This window comes from Anomaloglossus baeobatrachus, chromosome 4, assembly GCF_048569485.1.
Source record: "Anomaloglossus baeobatrachus isolate aAnoBae1 chromosome 4, aAnoBae1.hap1, whole genome shotgun sequence".
Classification (NCBI taxonomy): Eukaryota; Metazoa; Chordata; class Amphibia; order Anura; family Aromobatidae; genus Anomaloglossus; species Anomaloglossus baeobatrachus.
The window spans coordinates 299,086,179-299,106,992 of NC_134356.1; the positions used below are offsets into that span (position 1 = coordinate 299,086,179).

At 40.4% G+C, this 20,814-nt stretch overlaps 1 protein-coding gene across 2 annotated transcripts in view; it reads right to left on the reverse strand.

Moving 5' to 3' along the window:
- Positions 1-20,814, reverse strand: part of PAWR (pro-apoptotic WT1 regulator) — a 149,025-nt gene that overhangs the window by 19,948 nt on the left and 108,263 nt on the right. For both annotated transcript variants that reach the window (XM_075344938.1, XM_075344937.1), the window contains exon 4: positions 12,146-12,174. In XM_075344938.1, coding sequence (XP_075201053.1) covers positions 12,146-12,174 — 29 coding nt within the window. The remainder of the gene's footprint in view (positions 1-12,145; positions 12,175-20,814) is intronic.

The following is a 20,814-nucleotide window of genomic DNA, read 5'->3' on the forward strand; positions in this document are numbered from 1 at the left end:
TCTAGTAATGTACCCAGCTTTGTCACCCCTAGTAATGTGACCATTTTGTCCTCTGTAGTAATGAGCACATTCTTGTTTCCTGTAGTAAAATGCCCATCTTGTTCCCTGTAGTAATGTGCCCATCATGTCTTCTGTAGTAATGTGCCCATCCTTGTCCTTTCCTAGTAGTAATGTCCCCTTTCATAGTCCCCTTCCTTTAGCAATGTCCCATCCTGTAATAATATCCTCTATAGTGCCGTTCGTCACATACACAAAAAAAAGAGGGTTCTTCTCACCTCGGTGTCCTCTTAGCTGCGTCTTGCAGCCCGCAGGCCCATAGACCCCATGACAATTGTGGCTGGTGCCGTAAGTGGTTTACTTCAGTTGAATGATTTGTGACGCAGAGACAAGCTCTCTGTATAGCTATGCCAATATATGTATGACATCAGCTGTTGGCCTCTGATTGGCGTCATCTCTGCACAGCAGTGTAAATTATTCAACTTAAGTAAAGCGATGTTGGCAGCGACCCCTGCACTAAACGCGATCGTCACGGCATCTACGGGCCTGTGGGCTGCAAGAAGCAGCCTCAGGAGCAGCATGCTACCTGCGTGTTTAAGACCCTTGGTCTAGACTAAACTCAAAGTATATCAGAAAACTTGAGAGCATTTTACTTATCCAGGGATACAGTTTTGTTTACATAAATATAGAAAATTCTTTACAGAGAACGTATCATCTCTCCATTTCATTATATAGTTGTATATCATATAAAATAATCCCTCGACATCTTTTGATTGGACAGTGTTAAACCGTGCAAGGACGTACCCATTTCACAAGGGTGAAATGGTAGCAGCCAGTTGCCAAATTATTCCTGTAGATCTATAAAGGTATTAAAAAAGAATAACACACCATTCAGATTAAAAAATATATATCTATCAGAATGTTAATACTATATGAAAATTAAGCAGTCACATCATGAGAGCTTACATGCTCTCTATAAGGCTCAGTACACATGTCCTGTAATCATCCATTAGAGCGGATTCAGCAGAAATCCATTGGCAAAAAAGCTGTGCAGACAAAACATTTTCTCCGTTTTTAAATAACGGATTTTAGGTGTAACCATTTTTATTTTTTTTTAACACTGAAGTCTGGATAAAATGGATCAGTTAATGATTGCTATTTTCCTTCCAAATGAAAATGATCCAGTAAGCAAAAACCAGATCCTTTACAAACACAAAAAAACCAGATTGTTAATTAACAGACCTGTTTTCCAAAGACTTAAATTTTAAAAAAAAAATGGATACAGCTTAAATAAGGTATTTAAAAGCGGACAAAAAAAGTTTTGTCTGCACAACTTTTTTGCCAACGGATTGCTTCTGGATCCTTTGTAACTGATGAGTACTGGACATGTGAACTTAGCCTAAGGCTGTCCAAATGACCGTTCAGAATGGTTTATCTAGGAATCCATGTATATGCGGCTGATATTAATCTGTTACTATAAATGGAACTGATTTTAAATTGCAGATATGTGTGCCTCAGATTTTACAGGGGTGGCCATACTATATCAGCACAATCTGTATTGGCCACAGTGTCTGAACAACTACTGCCAATTTAAATAGGTTGCCACTGTTTATATAGAGTAGGTACCTCTTCCATGTCCCTCCTCATTGAATCAAAATGGAAAGTCACTCTGTAATAACAGCTCCCATTTTGAATTAATTGAAACCAACATTGCATTACATTAGAAAGCTATTCATTTGAATAGGCACCATTTAATTTTAAGGATAAGTTCACACAGGGCATCTTTTGATGCATCTTTGGGCCATCTTTGGTGCATTTTTGACATCACATGCATGCATTTCCTTCCTCCAGCAAAGTCTATGATATTTCTATTTTGCTGTCCACACTGGGCATCTTTTCTTGGCTACATCTTGGCTGCGTTTTTGAAGATGCACCCAAGATGCAGCATGTCAATTATTTCTGCATATTTGCAGTGTTTTTGAGCCCTTCCAAGTCATTAGATTTCACTTGAAAACGCATTGGTCAAAAATGTGGCAAAAACGTGGTAAAAACTAGATGCGTTTTTGCACGGTGCGTTTTTGGTACGTTTTTAGTGCATTTTTGATGCACTGGCAAAAAGATGCCACGTGTGAAGATAGCCTTACAAGGAAAAATGCCTGCTCTGGCATGCCAAGTGTTGATTTCCCCAGCAGATGCATTTTGATGAGACAACCCTTTTCGGGGGGCTAGTAGATGAATCTTATAATACTACAGTACAAATATATTACAATTTTCCCAATACAATCAGTATAGTAATATAATTCAGCAAAACATTCGAGCTCTTCGGTAGATAAGTGTCCTACCATTTTCAGATTTCAAACCACAATCCAAATTCAAGTATGTTTTGAAAGAAAGCAAGATTATTCTTGGGCATCTATCTTAAACAACTGGATTGAATAAAGTTTGATATTTACTGGCAGTGAATCTTCTGCATCCAGCATAACATGTACGGTTAACTGATCCAAAAATGAGATTTCTGCCTAATTTTACCATGTAAATAAATGCGATAATATGATTACTATAGTATGAACAACAACCATTGTGTGCAGCTTGAGGCCATTGTAGCCTAAACAGAAGTAATGACTATTGTTAATGTAACTATGCCAACTGGCTAAATAGTTTGTCTTAATGTAACTTGGAGACAGGGTGTGCAAAACATCAGTCAGAACATTTGTCTTCTACAAAGCAGATGACTGATCATAATTGGGGCAATGAGGTATAACCACTGGCTTGTGCCTAGCAAAAAAGGGACAGCTGTGCCAAGGAAAACAATTAGAAAGTCATACTGGACAATTACTATTTATCTTTGTAAAATGTCTCTTACAGTCACTGAGGATAGTCTTATCCTTTTATGCCTGGAATATTTTATTTTTAGAAGTACTATCAGGCCAAACAAGCTGTAAAACTATCTGGTTTGGAAAAGAAAAACAGATAGCAATATTTCCCACAAACAATTCTTAGCTCAGTATTTAGAGCTGTCACGTAGTCTGTGAAGCTGTGATTTTAAAGCTGTTAGCAATGAGTAGAAAGAAAAAAAGTTCTTGGTCATAGGTCCATAAGCTGCAATATAAGAAAGAGAACATCTTCCAGCAGCACTTTGTGTAATAACAGATTCTTAGGCTATGTGCGCACGTTGCGTTTTTTTCAGTGCAGAAAAAAACGCATCCTCTGGCAGAGGGGACAATTGTAAACAATGCGTTTTGAAAAAAAAGCATCAAAAACGCATGCGTTTTTCATACGTTTTCCATGCGTTCTCTTAAGGTGCGTTTTTGACCACATGATCCAGTGACACGGCGTCTAGTACACAGTGTCAGCCTTCCTGCAGAGATGGGAGTGTTGTCCACGGGAGAACGCAGCTACCATATGCCCACGATTTGGGTTCATGCTGCTGTGGACTTTAGCTCTATTCTACGTGCAGAGAACACTCTCGTCTTTGCAGCATAAATTGACATGCTGAGGCTCGGGAAGCCGCGCCGCAGGTCAGTTTATGCTGCAGAGAAAAGAAGCACAATGGGCATGGGATTTCTAAAAATCCTTCCACTGTGCTTCTACTGCACAACGCAGCATTATGGACGCAGGAAAAACACTCTGCGCCCAAAACGCTGCAAATCCTGATTGTGGGCACATAGCCAAAAATGCGTCAATGGATGAATGGATGTCAAACATATATATAATGTCCCACCCCCCTGCATATTCTAAGCTGGCACCATTTAATGCCTTTCATGTGGCACTAAAGGGTGCCTAGCCTTGTATTTAGCCCAAAAAAAAAAAATTAAAATAAATGACGTGGGGTCCCCCCCATTTTTGATAGCCAGCTAGGGTAAAGCAGACAGCTGTAGCCTGCAAACCACAGCTGACAGCTTCATCTTGTCTGGTGATCAATTTGGAGGGCTCCCCAAGCTGTTTTTTTTTTTTTTAAATAATTAAAAAAAAAACCGTGGGGTCCCCCCAAATTAGATCACCAGCCAAGGTGAAGCTGACAGCTGGGGTCTGGTATTCTCAGGATGGGAAGAGCCATGGTTATTGGACTCTTCCCAGCCTAAAAATGGCAGGCCACAGCCGCCCCAGAAGTGGCGCATCTATTAGATGTGCCAATCCTGGCGCTTCACCCCAACTCATCCCGTGCCCTGGTGCGGTGGCAAACGGGGTAATATATGGGGTTGATACCAGATGTGTAATATCACCTGGCATCAAGCCCAGCAATTAGTGATGTCACGGCGTCTATCTGATACCAGACATAACTAATTGACAGTAATAGTGGCCAACCTATTTAATGCACAAATGTGGTTTTTAATCCTACCACAGAAAATATTTTAAAAGACAAATAAAACAAAATTGATATGAAAAACAACAATGAAGATTATCTAGTCAGAATTTGTATTTCTAGCATAAAAACAAGTCTGTTCACACTTACATTAGTTTTTTCGATCAAGTTTACATTGTTTTTTTATGGCAAGAATTTAGGTTACACATTGCACTATAATATTTTGTAAAAAAAAATAAAAATCCTCATTTAGGCTTTTACATTTCTAGGAATGATACCGACGACAAACAATCAAGTCACACTGACATTAACTGAAGAGGGCTATCCCATTATTGGCTAACAGCCATATGACATGATGTCTCAAGGAATACTAAGGGCCCGGCTCATTTATACTTCCGCTGTACACATCAATATCTATAAATGGACTTAGTATAGTTTTAGGCATTTAATTCATTAAGAGCCACATGTCACTTAACAGTTCAGGTGCATCTTTCAAGTGCCTCAGTATGCTTGTTAGAAAGCTTACTCCAGTCAGGGACTAGAGTAATAAGATTTCTGGTTTAAAGTAGGCCATAAGAGATCTTGAATTATACAGGCAGGCATTGCCACAGGCTTGCCCCACCTCAGGTCTGTCCATTTTGGCTAAGCTGGATGAAACTGGCTTGAAAACCACTTTGCAATTTCTAAGGTGTTTTACTCCAGAATTCTGAAGTAAACAACACCTTAATTAATTGGGGCCGCAGTATCTAGAACATAAGGGAAAACAATATTTTACAAGTCAAAGTATATTCAAATAAATTTTAATATAATACAAAATGCCCACATTAAAAAACCCAACAATAAGGTTTCCATGTATGCCAGTTATTAAATGGTGTCATCTTTTTTAAACCATCTAAATGCTGTAAGAAAGCTATTAGACACTTTGCTTTGCTTGTAGCTTAAAGAAACAAAAGTAGGCTGTCTGTCTTCTAATGAAAAACATATTTTGGCAGGGAGCTCTGTATATAAATAATGCTTCACTGCAATAAATGGGAGATTTCCAAACATATTAACATAACAGGAATTTAGGACAAGTCATTTGACCATATTTAGGATTCTTCTCTTCTTTTTTGATATTTTAAATATATGTTAAACGTAGTCAGAAGCATGTGCCAAAACGTGCAGACATTCATAGGAATTTTCAAAATAACAGAATGTTAGAATTCAAACATTAATGAACACTAGAAATAGAGATGTTAATGTAGATATAAAATAACCAGCACATAATAAAGCTCTAATGCTTGAAAAAAACATGACTCTTTCTTCATATTTTTGCATAAAATTTCTCATGTGCTACATGAGATTTTCACATAAGTTCTAAAGTAGACAAAAAGATCCAAATAAACGAATGAGTAAAAAAAATATCAGACCCTCCACAAGTGACCCCATTTTGGAAACTAGACCCCTCAAGGATTTTATTCAGGGGTATAATGAGCATTTTGAGCCCATGGCACTTCACAAAAATGTTGCTGTAGCATAAAATTTCTCACTTTTAGGCTATGTGCCCATGACCCAGCAAAACTGCATCTAGGACGCAGTGGCAGCCCTCCTGCAGAGATGCGAGTGTTGTCCACAGGAGAACATAGCTCCCAGGGTTCTGGCCACTACGGACTTTAGCTCTAGTCTCCCTGCGGAGAACACTCATTTCCACAGCATAAATTAACATGCTGACGCGCAATAAGCCACGCCGTAATGTCAGTTTACGCTACGGAGAAAGGAAGCACAGTGGCCATGTGATTTCTAAAAATCCATCCACTGTGCTTGTACTGCACAATGCAGCATTTTGGATGCAATGAAAACACACTGTATCCAAAATGCTGCAAACCCCAATCATAGGCATACAGCCTAAAAAGGTAGGATAGATATAATATCCCATCCCCCTGCATATTCTAAGCTGGCACCCTTTAGTGTCTTATGTGGCATTAAAGGGTGTTTAGCATTGTATTTAGCCAAAAATACATAATTAAAAAAAACAACGTTCGGTCGCTACCCCCCTATTTTTGATAGCCAGGTAGATAAAAGCAGACAGCTGCGGCCTGCATACCGCAGCCGGAAGCTTCACCTTGCTTGTAATCCAAAACGGAAGTCACCCCATACTGGTTTGTTTTTGGATTACCAGCCAAGGTAAAGCAGAAAGCTGTGGGCTGGCATTCAAGGGTCATGTTTATTTGCAAAATAAATATTGTTAAAAATAGCAGGCCTCAGCCAGTCCAAAAGTGGCGCATCCATTAGATACGACAAACCTGGCACTTCGCCCTGGCTCATCCCATTGCCTTGGTGCAGTGGCAAATTAGGTAATATAAGGGGTTCATACCAGATGTGCAATGTTAGCTGGCATCAAGTCCAGGGGTTAGTAATGTCGAGGTGTCTATCAAATACCTGACATTACTAACCCAGTCAGTAATAAAACAAAAAACAAAAAAGTAAAAAAAAAAAAACACCACTTTTTAACATGATCCCTCTTTCACTATTTTTTTATTTTTTTTTTAAGTCTCACGAAGAAAAAAAAAATCTGGTCCGTTGTAATCCATTTTGGAGGTCCCACAACAACTTGGTCTTCCAGGATATGGTGGGCACATTCAACAAATGCATCCCCCATGTTCTGGAAGTGTAAGGAGTGTGCCTGCAGTGATCTCAGTGAGATTCCTGCAGGCACACTCCCTGGGTCACACCAGAAGACGAGGATAAGGAGGGGCCACGGGGGACTCGGCACTGCAGGGGGTACTGGGGAGGACAGGGGGTGACCTCAGGAGAACTTTTCTCTCCCATCTAACATGTTGGAGAATTCTGAAGGGTTCAAAAACTTTTGTGTATGACTATATATTGATATAAGCTATACAAGAATGGCACTGGACTCATAATAAATCACATGCTATTGATTCATTCATACTATTCTAAGAAGTCAAGATGGGTTTATAAGCTTACAGCTCCTTTCGCTATACATTTTTGTTTGTTTTGTTTTACATTTAGACTAGAGAATATGAATTCTAAGAAATGTAAAACACAATTTTGTGTGTACTGGGTCAAATACCAATACCACAGCGGCTTCAGAAATGAAGCAGTCTTGTCAAATGTGTTTACTGAACTTGCCAACACATTACTGATTGTTGCAATTTATCTCTGAAATTGACAGTTTGTAATTCACGATATAAATTATAATGGGTCATAGAAACAAAAAAATTGCTTTAGATGATAACACTGTATAAGTGTTAAAAACTTACAAAACTTTCTTATTAAAACTAACAGAATCAAATGATCTGGAGTTCATCATTAGAATTGATTGCCCGCCATGTTATACTGTCCATGGTGCTGACATAGGCTCAACCAACTTTAACTATATTTTTGAAACAATATGAAGAAAACAATATATTTAACTATATATACAGTGGATAGAAACAAAAGGCTACATACCTTCAATAATATGTCAAGTTTTTGTAACGTAAAAAAAAAATCATATAAAAGAAGATATAGAACTTTTTCTGCACTTAAAGGGGTAGTCCAGCATCTCAAATATAATTTCTAAATATCTATCCTTATACCCTAACCACTTTCGTAATTAGCTTTGGTATACATTACCCTACACTTTTCCCTATGTAGCTAAATCCTAAATGTATCTTTTTTTACTGCACTTACTTGCAAAGAGTCTCAAATGACAGGTCACAGGAAAACCTACAAATGGTGATAGAGGCTGTTGGATATGTGAGTTCAGTACTGGCACTCTATTGTGATCTCCAACACTACCTTAGCTTCTGCGAAAGAAGACATCAAGGGGCAGAGATAGAAGTAGTGAGTGACAACAGCACCACCCCCCCAGCTTCTAGCACCACCCCTCAAATTGTCATCATGTGCGGCAGTGGTGACACTCACTGCTTCTATATGGGTACTGTATATCAAATTAGGTGTTAGTTCCCACTATTGGTCCACATACATAAATGCCTTAGTATGTCATGTATTAATTTCTTCCAGGTACACTTGCACACAATTTTTGAAGGAACTCAGCAGTGAGGTTGCTCCAATCATCTTGAGAACTACAGATCTTCTGTGGATTTTGGCTTCCTCAAAATCCTTCGGTCTCTTTATGTAATCCAAGATAGATTTGATGATGCCAAGATCTGGGCTCTGGGGGGATCATATGACCATTTCCAAAACGTCCTGTTCGTCTTTACACTGAAGATGGTTCTTAATGATATTGTATGTTTGGAGTTGCTATCCTGTTGCAGAATAATTTGGAGCCAATCAGACGCCTATGGGATGCTATTGCATGATGCATCTGCCTGTTTTACCCAGCATTGCGGACCCCATTAATACAGACCAAATCTCTGACTCTTTCTGCTGAAATGCAGCCCTAAATTTACAAAAAGCCTCCAACACGTTTTATAATTACCTGCCCGTCACCCATTATTGTACCAGTCTCCAGCCCTTCCACAAACAAACTGACTTTTGTTACAAATATTTCACATCTTGACTCATCAGTACAGATACCCGCTTCCATTTTTGTACACAATAGTTTTTATGTTTTTGTGCATTTTAAGTGACTTGGCTTTGTTTCCAGGTCAAATGATTTTTGCATGAAAACTACTCTTTCCCAGACTTGTCCAAAACAATAGATGAGATAGCTGTAGCTGGGTCCCACTGGTTGCTGCCAGCTTTGAGCTGATGGCACTGTTGGGCATATTTAGATTTCTAATGAAAGTAAGCATGTCATGTTTTTCATCTGCTGCACTAGGTTCTTTTGACTAACCCCTGAATATATGTTCTTAATTGTTGCAGAGTTCATGGTGTCCACAAAGATAAATATGATCATGCAATACCTTTAAGAAGACATTTGATTGGCTCCAAATTTATTCTGCAGCAGAATAATGACCCTAATCATACAGCCCATTGTCATTAAGTGCTGTCTTCAGCATATTAAAGAACAAGGAGTCCTGGGAGTGATGATATGGCCCTCACAGAGAATTGACCTTGATTGAGTCTATTTGGAATTACATGAAGAGACAGAAGAATTTGTATAAGCCTACATATAAAATCTGTGGTTAAAGATGTTTGTAACAACCTCTCTGCTGAATTCCTTCAAAATAGAAGAATTGATGCTTTGATGATGTATTGAAGGCAAAGGATGGTCCTACCAAATATTGTTTAGATTGCCATTTTCTTCATCCACTTTGCATCTTGCTAGTTGATAAAATAAACTATTAACACATCTATATTTCATTACTGTGCCCAATATAAAGTACTCAACATAAAAGAGTTCCCCCCAACAAATTTCTTAGAAAACTTAGCTTCCTTTCAGAATCAATATTTTCCACGGGATAACATACTACAAAATACTACCACTGATGTGGGCCTTTGACTGCTAACAAGATTTGTTATTGTGCGCACCCAAAAATAATAAGTTTGCAAATGACTCACTTTTTCTATTTGCAGTCATTCTCCTGCTGTGAGAGCTTTTATCTTTTATAATGTACAGCTGATTTCCATGGGGCTTCACCACTAGTGCCTGCCTGACATTGGCCAAGTGTTCTCATTGGTTAAATTCCAAGAGAAGTGTTAACGCCTAACATATCAGCTATCTTTCTATAGTCCATTGATTGCAATATAGCAACTGACAGGATTCTTACCAGCCCTGTAGAATCAAAATGCCCTGGCAGTTTCCACAGTAGTTCTCCTGATCATGACTCTCAGTTTTCTGAGCTGTTTGATTATTTAAATACCATGTTATCTCAATATGTAAATATAGTGAAACAGTGTAGACTGGGAACAAGCACTGGCAGGCCATTAATGTGTTGTAGCAGTAGTAACAGAAAGAAACTGCTTACCTGACTTGTAACTTAAGGAGGACCACCCGACCCACAAGCAATGAAGAAGTAAGGAAAGAATGTATAGCTCTGAGCTGCTCAAGAGATAATTGGAGACTACCCCTTTAAGCAGTAAAATGAAGTACAATGTGTTCAGCTCAAACATAGTGAATCAAATCATAGTGAATATTTTCACTGCACAGCAAAGATCGGTGAGTGCCTTCATTTCTTTCATACCTAATTTTTAAATAGTGAATCATTTACACGTCCCTTTAAAGTGAACCTGTCAGGTGCAATATTCACTCGTGACCATGAGCAGTTCTGGGTGTATATTGCTAATCCCTGCCTAACCGTCCCTGTATATACCAGCATAGATAAAGGGATCTTTAGAAAAAGTATTTCTAAAGATCTTTTACAGTATGCTAATGAGAGAGGGGACTAATCCCCTGGGCGTTAGTTCCCCATGCTAGTTGGCTCCATTGGCATGTTAGTACGCCCCTGTAGGCGCGCTAACATGCTAATGAATGCACAGCGTCAGAGGATGATCTCACTCACTTCTCCGCTGTCATCATATCCGATGCTGGATTTCGGCTCAGTGCACATGATCCCGGACTTCCGGTCATGCGCACTACTTCAGTTTGAAGCCAGGAAGCGTACATCTGGCTTCATTGTGTGCATTACCAAAAATCCGGGGTTATCCAGGGTTGGGCGGCAATGAAGGCGGAGAGGTGAGTGAGATCATCCTGTGATGCTTCGCATTCATTAGCATGTTGGTACGCCCACGGGGGCATACTAACATGCTAATGGGGCCGACTAGCCAGGGGAACTAACGCCCAGGGGACTAGTGTCTGCACTCATTAGCATACAATAAAAGATCTTTAGAAATACTTTTTCTAAAGATCTCTTTATCTCTGCTAGTGTATACAGGGACAGTTAGGCAGGGATTAGTAATATGCACCCAGGACTGTTCGTGATTCTGGATGCATATTGTACCTGACAGGTTCCCTTTAACAAAAGATTACATTGTATATGGAACTTTTAAAAACCCCAGGAACATTTTCTTCATCATTCAGTTTTTAAGCATATTGAAGAATATTGCTGAAGCAGCAGATTGTTTTATGATGACTTCTTAACATTTGCCTAAATAACTGGGAAAATACAAGCAATCAATTAGTAATCCTATCACAACACAATGAGGTGCAGTTATCTCTATATGCCTGATGCTATTTACTTGCTAAACAGTCAATATTGAAAAATCGAAGAAAGATGATCAATTGGATTAGTATCTAAGGATACCGTCTCACTAAACAACGTACCAGCGATTCCGACCACGATACGTCCTGGTCAGGGTCGCTGGTGCATCACTACATGGTCGCTGGTGAGCTGTCAATCAGGCAGATCTCACCAGCGACCAGCCACCAGCGAATCTGCACTTGGTAACCAGGGTAAATATCGGGTAACTAAGCAAAGTGCTTTGCTTGGTTGCCCAATATTTACCCTGGCTACTTATGCAGGGAGCCAGCACTTAGCGGTGTACGCTGGTAACCAGGGTAAATATCGGGTAAACATGCAAAGCGCTTTGCTTAGTTACCCGATATTTACCCTGGTTACCAGCGTACGCTGCTTACACAAAGTCGGTGCTAGTTGGTCTCCCGCAGTCAAACAAGCTGATGCGTGCTGCACAGCGGGAGACCAACGAGCAAAAAATGAGCCAGAACAGTGTGTAACGATCAGCGATTTCACAGCAGGGGCCAGGTCGCTGCTTAGTGTCACACACAGCGAGATCGCTGATGAAGTCACTGGTACGTCACAAAACCTATGACTCAGCAGCGATCTCGCTATGTGAGAAGTACCCCTTACTTAGTACAATACATTTGGCCACAATCTTGCAAAATACTCTAGATTTAAGACATTTGAGGTCTATAATACAGTATACTGGGTACATTAAAAATTAACACAACACTATTATATAATTTATTACACTTTTATCCAGGGATTTCCCCATTCTTACCTTTTGTATCTGTTTGGCACATTTCTTTCCTAGACAAACAAAAACAAAGATAAGTTAGTACTGAATAATACAATATCAAACATTGGATATTCTTCCCTAGAACACAGCAGCATTAGGAATTATGTACATGTTGGCTTGAAGAGTAACCGAAAAAAACATTTTCTTTTGCCAAAATCCTAAGATTTTCACATCAGCATAAAATGAAAATTAACTTAACTTATGTACAGCAAATGTAACTCAAGTTTACATGAGTTGCTGGAATCAAATCTGCACTGACGTCTTAGGCTATGTGTCCACGCTGCGGATTTCTCGCGGATTTTGCCACGGATTTGCCGCGGATTTTCCGAAAATCTGCAGCTGCGGCACTTCCAAGCCATTTCAATGGCATTTTGGAAATGCTGTGTCCATGCTGCGGATTTTTCCGCGGCGGATTTGCCGCGGATTTTGATCCGGAAAAATCTGCAGCATGTCAATTATTGTTGCGGATTTTGGTGCGGATTTTGGGTATAGAATGGGGGAAAGAAAAAAAAAATCTGCATCAAAATCCGCGGTAAATCCGCGGCAAAAATAAGGTGCGGATTTGCCGCGAAATTCGCGGATTTTCATGCAGAAAAATCCGCAGGTACATTCTACCGTGGACACATAGCCTTAGGCTATGTGCCCACGCTGCGGAAAATGCGCGGATTTTGCCGCGGATTTCTCGCGGAAAAGCCGCGGATTTCCTGAAGATCTGCAGCACAGGTACTTCCCAGCCATTTCTATGGCATTTTGGAAATGTTGTGCCCACGCTGCGGATTTTTCCGCAGCGGATTTCGTGCGGATTTTGGTCCGGAAAAATCTGCAACATGTCAATTATTGTTGCGGATTTTCATCCGGATTTTGGCTTTAAAATTGGGAAAAAAAAAAAAACAATCTGCACCAAAATCCGCATCAAATCCGCGGCAAATCCACGGTAAATCCGCAGCTTTGAAAAGGTGCGTATTTTGCGGGAAAGCTGCGGATTTTGATGCAGAAAAATCCGCAGCTACATTTTCCCGTGGACACATAGCCTTACAGTAAGTTTCATGAAGAAAACCTGTAAAATAGATGCATCTAAATATAGAACTTTTACAGAATACAGTAATTATTGTGAAAAAGCTCTATCTATGGAGTAACGAATATGCTGCCGGCAGTAGACTTGGTCACTTTGTCATATACAGAGGTTCACAGTAACATTGTTTGTTATTTTTGAAGCAAGGTCACTGAAAACCAAACTAATGGTGGCCACATAAAATTTTGCCAGCATATAGAACACAAACATGTATACTGTTTATTTGGAATATATCTTGAAAAAAGAAAACTAGTGACTCCATTTTAATAGGAAGAGTTGTTAACCCCTTCACTACATCCACTGGACATGTATGGTGCTGAAGGAAGGGCATTCCCACAAACAGCCTTATATGTATGATGGTATGATTGTGCCAGCTCACATGGAAGGGGGATATTGCAATCATGTTCTGCCGATTGTCTTTATGGTGACTCAGGACCCAATTATCAATTTTTCATACATTGCTAGTACAAATAAAAGAGGAACATTGCATCAAGGATACAAATATCTACTAAAACATACATGTCAGGATAGCTGACCCAAGTCCTAAAAACATACATGTCAGGATAGCTGACCCAAGTCCTATTTCAAACAATTTGCTAGTTACTAATACATCATAGTAAATAATAATATAAAATATCTATTCAGCTTTTTATGATAACCCTGCACATGACAAGATTAAGAGCAGAAAATGTTGTAACCATCAGCATCTTTCGCTAGACTTTGAGCCTTTAATTGGTCTTATTTTATTATTGACGTAAAACAGTTGAAATATGCATGAAAGGGCCTTTTCAATTTTCTTATCACAGCTCCACTTTATAGGAAATGTGTGATCACACACAGATCAATTGTATGAAACAATAAACATTAAAGTGAAACCATTAACATTCCACTGGAACGGACCTAATAGGTTGGTACTTCCTGTTAAAAGAAGCACACTTCTTCCAATTAATCGCCTTATATTGCATTAAAAAAAATGAAAACTACAAATAGATTACCATTATATATATAACAGACTTGTTTAAAACAGACAAAAATGCCAGTGTGAACCTAGCCTAAGGTTTGTTCTGCATACTGGGATATACCGAGAAGCAAAAATGCAGCACAGTTGTTGTGTCCTGCACTACTAACAGGACAGATGAACATAAAAATACTATGAAAGTGCTTATTCAGCATTACATGCCTTTCCGGACCATTGACTCACAATACCTATGGTCACTGGCAATCTCATCTGCACTTTCCTGCTTTTCTGCTTTTTGGTTTATTACTGACATCTGGTCTTAAGACAAGAAAGCCACACAAATATTTTTTAATGACAGAGAAGGCTGAATGTCGGTCAAGTATGCACATTCTTTCTAATCTATTTAAAGCGGTGAGGAAACTTAAGCGTTGCCACTCCACACGAGCCTGTATTTTTGCATTTAATGTGAATAAACTACACTTGCACACCACATCCTGTATACGTTCTCCAAGTAGCAGCTAGTCTACAGGATCATTTGACTGAACGTTTTATCCGACTTAAGACAAATGATAGAAAACAGCTGTACTAAACCCCTCACAACTAATGGCAAAGTATCTTTACGGAAGAGTTGGAGACACATCTATATACGTTATGTTTTAAACCTTAAAGGGGATGTTAGTACACGATGAGCACTTTTTAAAATGTATCCTTTCCAGTGATCCAGTCAGCAGCTGTTAATGTGAAGAGCTGCGGGAGGCCAAATATCTGTCATGCAAAATCATTACAAACTAAATAAATTATTACAACTCATTTGGCTCTTACCATAAAAGATGGGGAGTATGGTTAGACAATTTAATAGATACTGGATGACTATTGAATCCCAAATATATAGGTTGATTTCTACTACTCTCTGACAACCTTATAAATTTATAGATTTTCTCAAAAGACACTCTACTCCAAAGATATAAAAACCTCTGTAACTCCCTACCCCACCCTCTCTCTCTTTTTCTATCTTTTCTCTTTTCCTTCGTTTCTTTACTCTTATAATTTTTTTTCCCTCCTTCTTTACATAAAGTTAATTCTTCCTTTTACTACTTACCCTTCCCACCTTTTTTCCTTGATCTTTCCCAGGTTTACCTCAATAAAGTTGTTCTTCCCTAATTTATCCTCCCTAACCCCTCCTTCCTTACCACCTATATATACTAAATGGTTAATGTAAGTATACTTATTCATAATGTAGTCGAACAAATTTATTAATTAAATATATTATGTTTTATTTGTTCAAACTTAAAATACAATAAAAATGATTGAAAATCTAAATAAATTATTACAAGACAGTCCACTACAATGGAGAGGCAACCGTCCCGAGCAGGACAAACCCATCTATGACGCCTAGAAATCCTATTAGGGCATATGGATAAGTGCGGTCCTCTTGACAAGGGCGAAGGTTAACTTATTTGTCAATTTAGTTAAACATTTCTTGGCAGAATAAAAGTGGAAATGCTCAACACATTCAAAATTGTTAAAGTACAAAGATTATACGCTTTTATTTAAGCGGACACATAAGGAGGGTTGACGTATCTCCCCTATGGCGGAAGCATATTATAACTATAAGTCCACTAAATTAATGTGCTGTATGATTAATTATTTTTTGTGCGATATACTCCGGGATTATATGCCCACAGTAATCATGAAATGTAGCCTCTCTGGCTGCATCCATCAATATTTTATTTTAGTTAATCGTATGAACATATACCTTACCATCATAAAAAAATAAACACCAGTCAATAGACAATGATTGCAAAATATCAAAAGGATAAAAATCAAAGTCGAATATCAAGATTTTCTATGTATGCAATAGCATTATCATTCACATTATAGAAATCATTCTTGTCACCAAGGTAAGATCTAAGGGGGCACTCCTCAATAGAGATGAGCGAACCGGTCCCGGTTCGGCTCGAGGTCGGTTCGCCGAACGGGGGTCCCTTCGAGTTCGGTTCGTCGAACCGAACTCGAACCAATAGGCTATAATGGGAGGCAATCACAAACACATAAAAATGCATTATAAATGTACACAAACAGTTAATAAACATTGCCATAACACTTACCGGTCCCCGCGATCCCTTCTGCACTCTAGTCTCCTGCCGCTATTCCATCCGATGATCGCTTAATCCTCCCGGTGACCTGCACTGCCAGCAGAGATGCAGGACCTATCGTGACGTCAAAATAGCCATGTGACCAGTCACGTGGCTATTATCTCATTGGCTACAGACTGGTCACATGACTATGACACGTCATGTAGGACCTGCGAGTGCATCTCTCCGGTACACGGTGCACATATGTGTATCGCCGTGTACCGGCGACATGCTCTAGCACACGGTCGACTCTCCGTTCCGTTAGGGACCGGCTGACACAGCCGGTCATTAACGGAGATCACCGTTGCCATAGCAACGCAGTTAGCGGTGACGTCACCGCTAACCGCGGCTCCGAGAGCACCATTGCTATGGTAACGCGTCTGTCAGCGTTACCGCTGTTACCACTGACAGCCAGCACTGATCACTCACGGAGTGAAGGCTGCACGCTGCTTCACGATTGTAGTGAGGATTGTAGTGAGGATGAGGTTCCCCAGCCCCAAGTGATGAGCTGGTGAACCTCATCCTTCCTCACTACAATCGTCACTACTACTACACTAGTGAGGATTGTAGTGAGGATGAGGTTCCCCAGCCCCAAGTGATGAGCTGGTGAACCTCATCCTTCCTCACTACAATCATCACTACTACTACACTAGAAAGAAAGAAGACAGAAGAGCAGGATCGTGGAGGGCTGACAGGGGGTAATAAAGATGGAGTCTCTAATGTGTCTGTGTATTTATTTCTATTAAAGTATTTTTTCTCTGTGTGGTGTCTTTTTTTTAACCCTTTATTGGAGATTCTTAATGGCCGGGTCAAACGTGCCTGAAATTAAGAATCTCTGGCTTAATACTGGCTAGTAAAACAAAGCCAGTATTAACTCATGATTACCCAACAAGCCACCCGGCTCCAGGGCTGTTGGAAGAGTTGGATACAGCGCCAGATGATGGCGCTTCTATGAGAGCGCCATTTTCTGGGACGGCTGCGGACTGAAATCCTCAGCAGAGGCGCCCAGAAACCTCGGGCTAACCTGTGCTGCGGATTCCAATCCCCAGCTGCCTAGTTGTACCCGGCTGGACACAAAAATGGGGCGAAGCCCATGTCATTTGTTTTTTAATTATTTCATGAAATAAGTGAAATAATTAAAAAAAACGGGCTTCCCTATATTTTTGGTTCCCAGCCGGGTACAAATAGGCAACTGGGGGTTGGAGGCAGCCCGTGGCTGCCTGCTGTACCTGGCTAGCATACAAAAATATGGCGAAGCCCACGTCATTTTTTTGGTGGGCAAAAAAATTCTGCATACAGTCCTGGATGGAGTATGCTGAGCCTTGTAGTTCTGCAGCTGCTGTCTGCTCTTCTCCATACAGATAGACAGCAGCTGCAGAACTACAAGGCTCAGCATACTCCATCCAGGACTGTATGCAGAAGTTTTTTGCCCCCTGAAAAAATTATGTGGGCTTCGCCATATTTTTGTATGCTAGCCAGGTACAGCAGGCAGTTACGGCTGCCCCCAACCCCCAGTTGCCTATTTGTACCCGGCTGGGAACCAAAAATAAAGGGAAGCCCTTTTTTTATTATTTCATGAATTTCATGAAATAATTAGAAAACAAATGACGCAGGCTTCGCCCCATTTTTGTGTCCAGCCAGGTACAACTAGGCAGCTGGGGATTGGAATCCGCAGCACAGGTTGGCCTGAGCTTTCTGGGCCCCACTGCTGCGAATTGCAGTCTGCAGCCGCCTCAGAAAATGGCATTTTCATAGAAGCGCCATATTCTGGCGCTGTATCCAACTCTTCCAGCACCTGCCTGCTATACCTGGCTTGCATACAAAAATATGGCGAAGCTCACGTCCTTTTTTTGTAGTTTTTTGGCAAAAAAAATAAAAAATGCTTCCCTGGATTTTCCATTGCCAGTGAAGGTAACACCAAGCAGTGGGGGTTAGCAGCCAGTAGCTGCTTGGATTACCCTTAGCTAGCAATACAAAAAATGCAGCGGGAGCCCATATATATTTTTTTTAATTATTTATTTAAATAACTAAAAACAAAATGGGCTTCCCTGTATTTTGATTGCTGGACATCACAGTGCTGTAAAAATAAATCTTTAAAAAAATGACGTAGCGCTCCGCGGTATTTTTGATTCTCAGCGCAGATAAAGCAGACAGCTATGGGTTGCCACCCCCATCTGCCTGCCGTTACCTTGGTTGGCAATCAAAATACAGGGAAGCCCATTAATTTTTTCTATTTAAAAAATAGTTAAAAAAAAAATGACGTTGGGTCCCCCCATTTTTGATAGCCAGCTAGGGTAAAGCAGACGGCTGTAGCCTGAAAACCACAGCTGGCAGCTTTACCGTGGTTGGGGATCCAATGTGGAGGTCCCCTCAGGCTCTTTTTTATAATTATTTTATAAATATTAATAGTTACACAATAAAAGTAGGGTCCCCCCCAAATTGGATCACCAGCCAAGGTAAAGCGGACAGCTGTGGTCTGGTATTCTCAGGGTGGGAAGGTCCATAGTTATTGGGCCTTCACAGCCTAAAAATAGCAGGCCGCAGGCACCCCAGACGTGGCGCATCCACTAGATGCGCCAATCCTGGCACTTCACCCCAGCTCATCCCGTGCCCTGGTGCAGTGGCAAACGGGGTAATAAATCGGGTTGATACTAGCTGTAAAGTCACCTGAGATCAAGCCCAGCAGTTTGTGATGTCATGGCATCTATTAGATACCCAACATCATCATAAACTGTCAGTACTAACAAAAAAAAAAATCGACAAAAGAAATTTATTTGAAAAACAGTCCCCAAAACATTTCCTCTTTCACCAATTTATTGTAAGAAAAAAAATAAAGGGGTCCCACGACGACTCTGGACCGTCTAGAATATGGGGGGGAGACACTCAGGGAACGTATCCCCCATTTTCTAGGAGTGCGGACCCTTCATGTGAGGAGTGTGGGTGCAATGAATCTGCACTCACTCTTCTCGGGTCCACAGCAGCAGAGTCCATGTCGTAATGGTTGCTACCAAAGCTGCAATGCCCTGCTCATGAGGTAAGGGCATGCCTAATCAGGAGAACTACTGTAGAGGAAGCTCTGCTCACTGGTATATAGGTGCTCAGAGGTAATAATAGATAAAATTAGTGAGTAACCTCGGCACTCTAAATCTCCCAGACTAAGTCAGTAAGTCACAACAGATAGTAATGCAAAATCACTCTTTATTGGTCCGTATTAAGAAAAAAAAAATTTTCATAAGCATATATGTTTTTGTCCAAAACAAGTTACAAATGACGTTTCGGCCTGAGCCTTCGTCAGATTGGACTTATCTGCATGTAATCATGAAAAATGACAATAATCAGTATCACATAAGAGTGAGAGAACAATAACATAAACTCGAACAATGTAGAGGTACAATTGGGATGCAGCAAAAAAATTGCAACACAGCAAGAAATGAAACACATGATACAAATGTCATAATACAGTACAAGGACAATATAGTAATGACAAATATGGGGTCAGAGTAGGCTTAGACAGCTCTGGTACGAAAGAGATGTCAATCATAAAGTAACATGTGCAGTAGGTGTAGAGCTACAGTATGCATGGCAGAGCTAATGGGTAGACCGACCATAGAAAAAGAACATAGAAAAAGAACGGAGAAAAAGTGGAGAAAAAAGTGGAGAAAAAGTGGAGAAAAAAGTGGAGAAAAAAGTGGAGAAAAAAGTGGAGAAAAAGGGGAGAAAAAGGGGAGAAAAAGGGGAGAAAAAGGGGAGAAAAAGGGGAGAAAAAGGGGAGAAAAAGGGGAGAAAAAGGGGAGAAAAAGGGGAGAAAAAGGGGAGAAAAAGGGGAGAAAAAGGGGAGAAAAAGGGGAGAAAAAGTGGAGAAAAAGTGGAGAAAAAGTGGAGAAAAAGTGGAGAAAAAGTGGAGAAAAAGTGGAGAAAAAGTGGAGAAAAAGTGGAGCACACTTTGGTGCCTTTCATGTGGCACTAAGGGGTGCTTAGCTTTGTATTTAGCTAAAAAAATGAAAAAAAAAAAAATGACGTAGGGTTCCCCCTAGTTTTGTAGCCAGCTAGGATAAAGCAGACGGCTGCAGCCTGCAGACCACAGCTGGCAACCTCACCTTGGCTGGTAATCCAAAACTGAGGGCACCCCACGCTGTTATTTTAAATTAAATAAATAATTTTAAAAAAAAAACCACGTAGGGGTCCCCCAAAATTGGATCACCAGCCAAGGTATAGCAGACAGCTGGGGCCTGATATTCTCAGACTAGGGAGGTCCATGGTTATTGGACTCTCCCCAGCCTAAAAATAGCAGGCCGCAGCCGCCCCAGAAGTGGCGCATCCATTAGATGCGCCAATCCTGGTGCTTCGCCCCAGCTCATCCCGCGCCCTGGTGCGGTGGCAAACGGGGTAATATATGGGGTTAATACCAGATGTGTAATGTCACCTGGCATCAAGCCCTGGGGTTGGTGAGGTCAGGCGTCTATCAGATACCCGACATCACCAACCC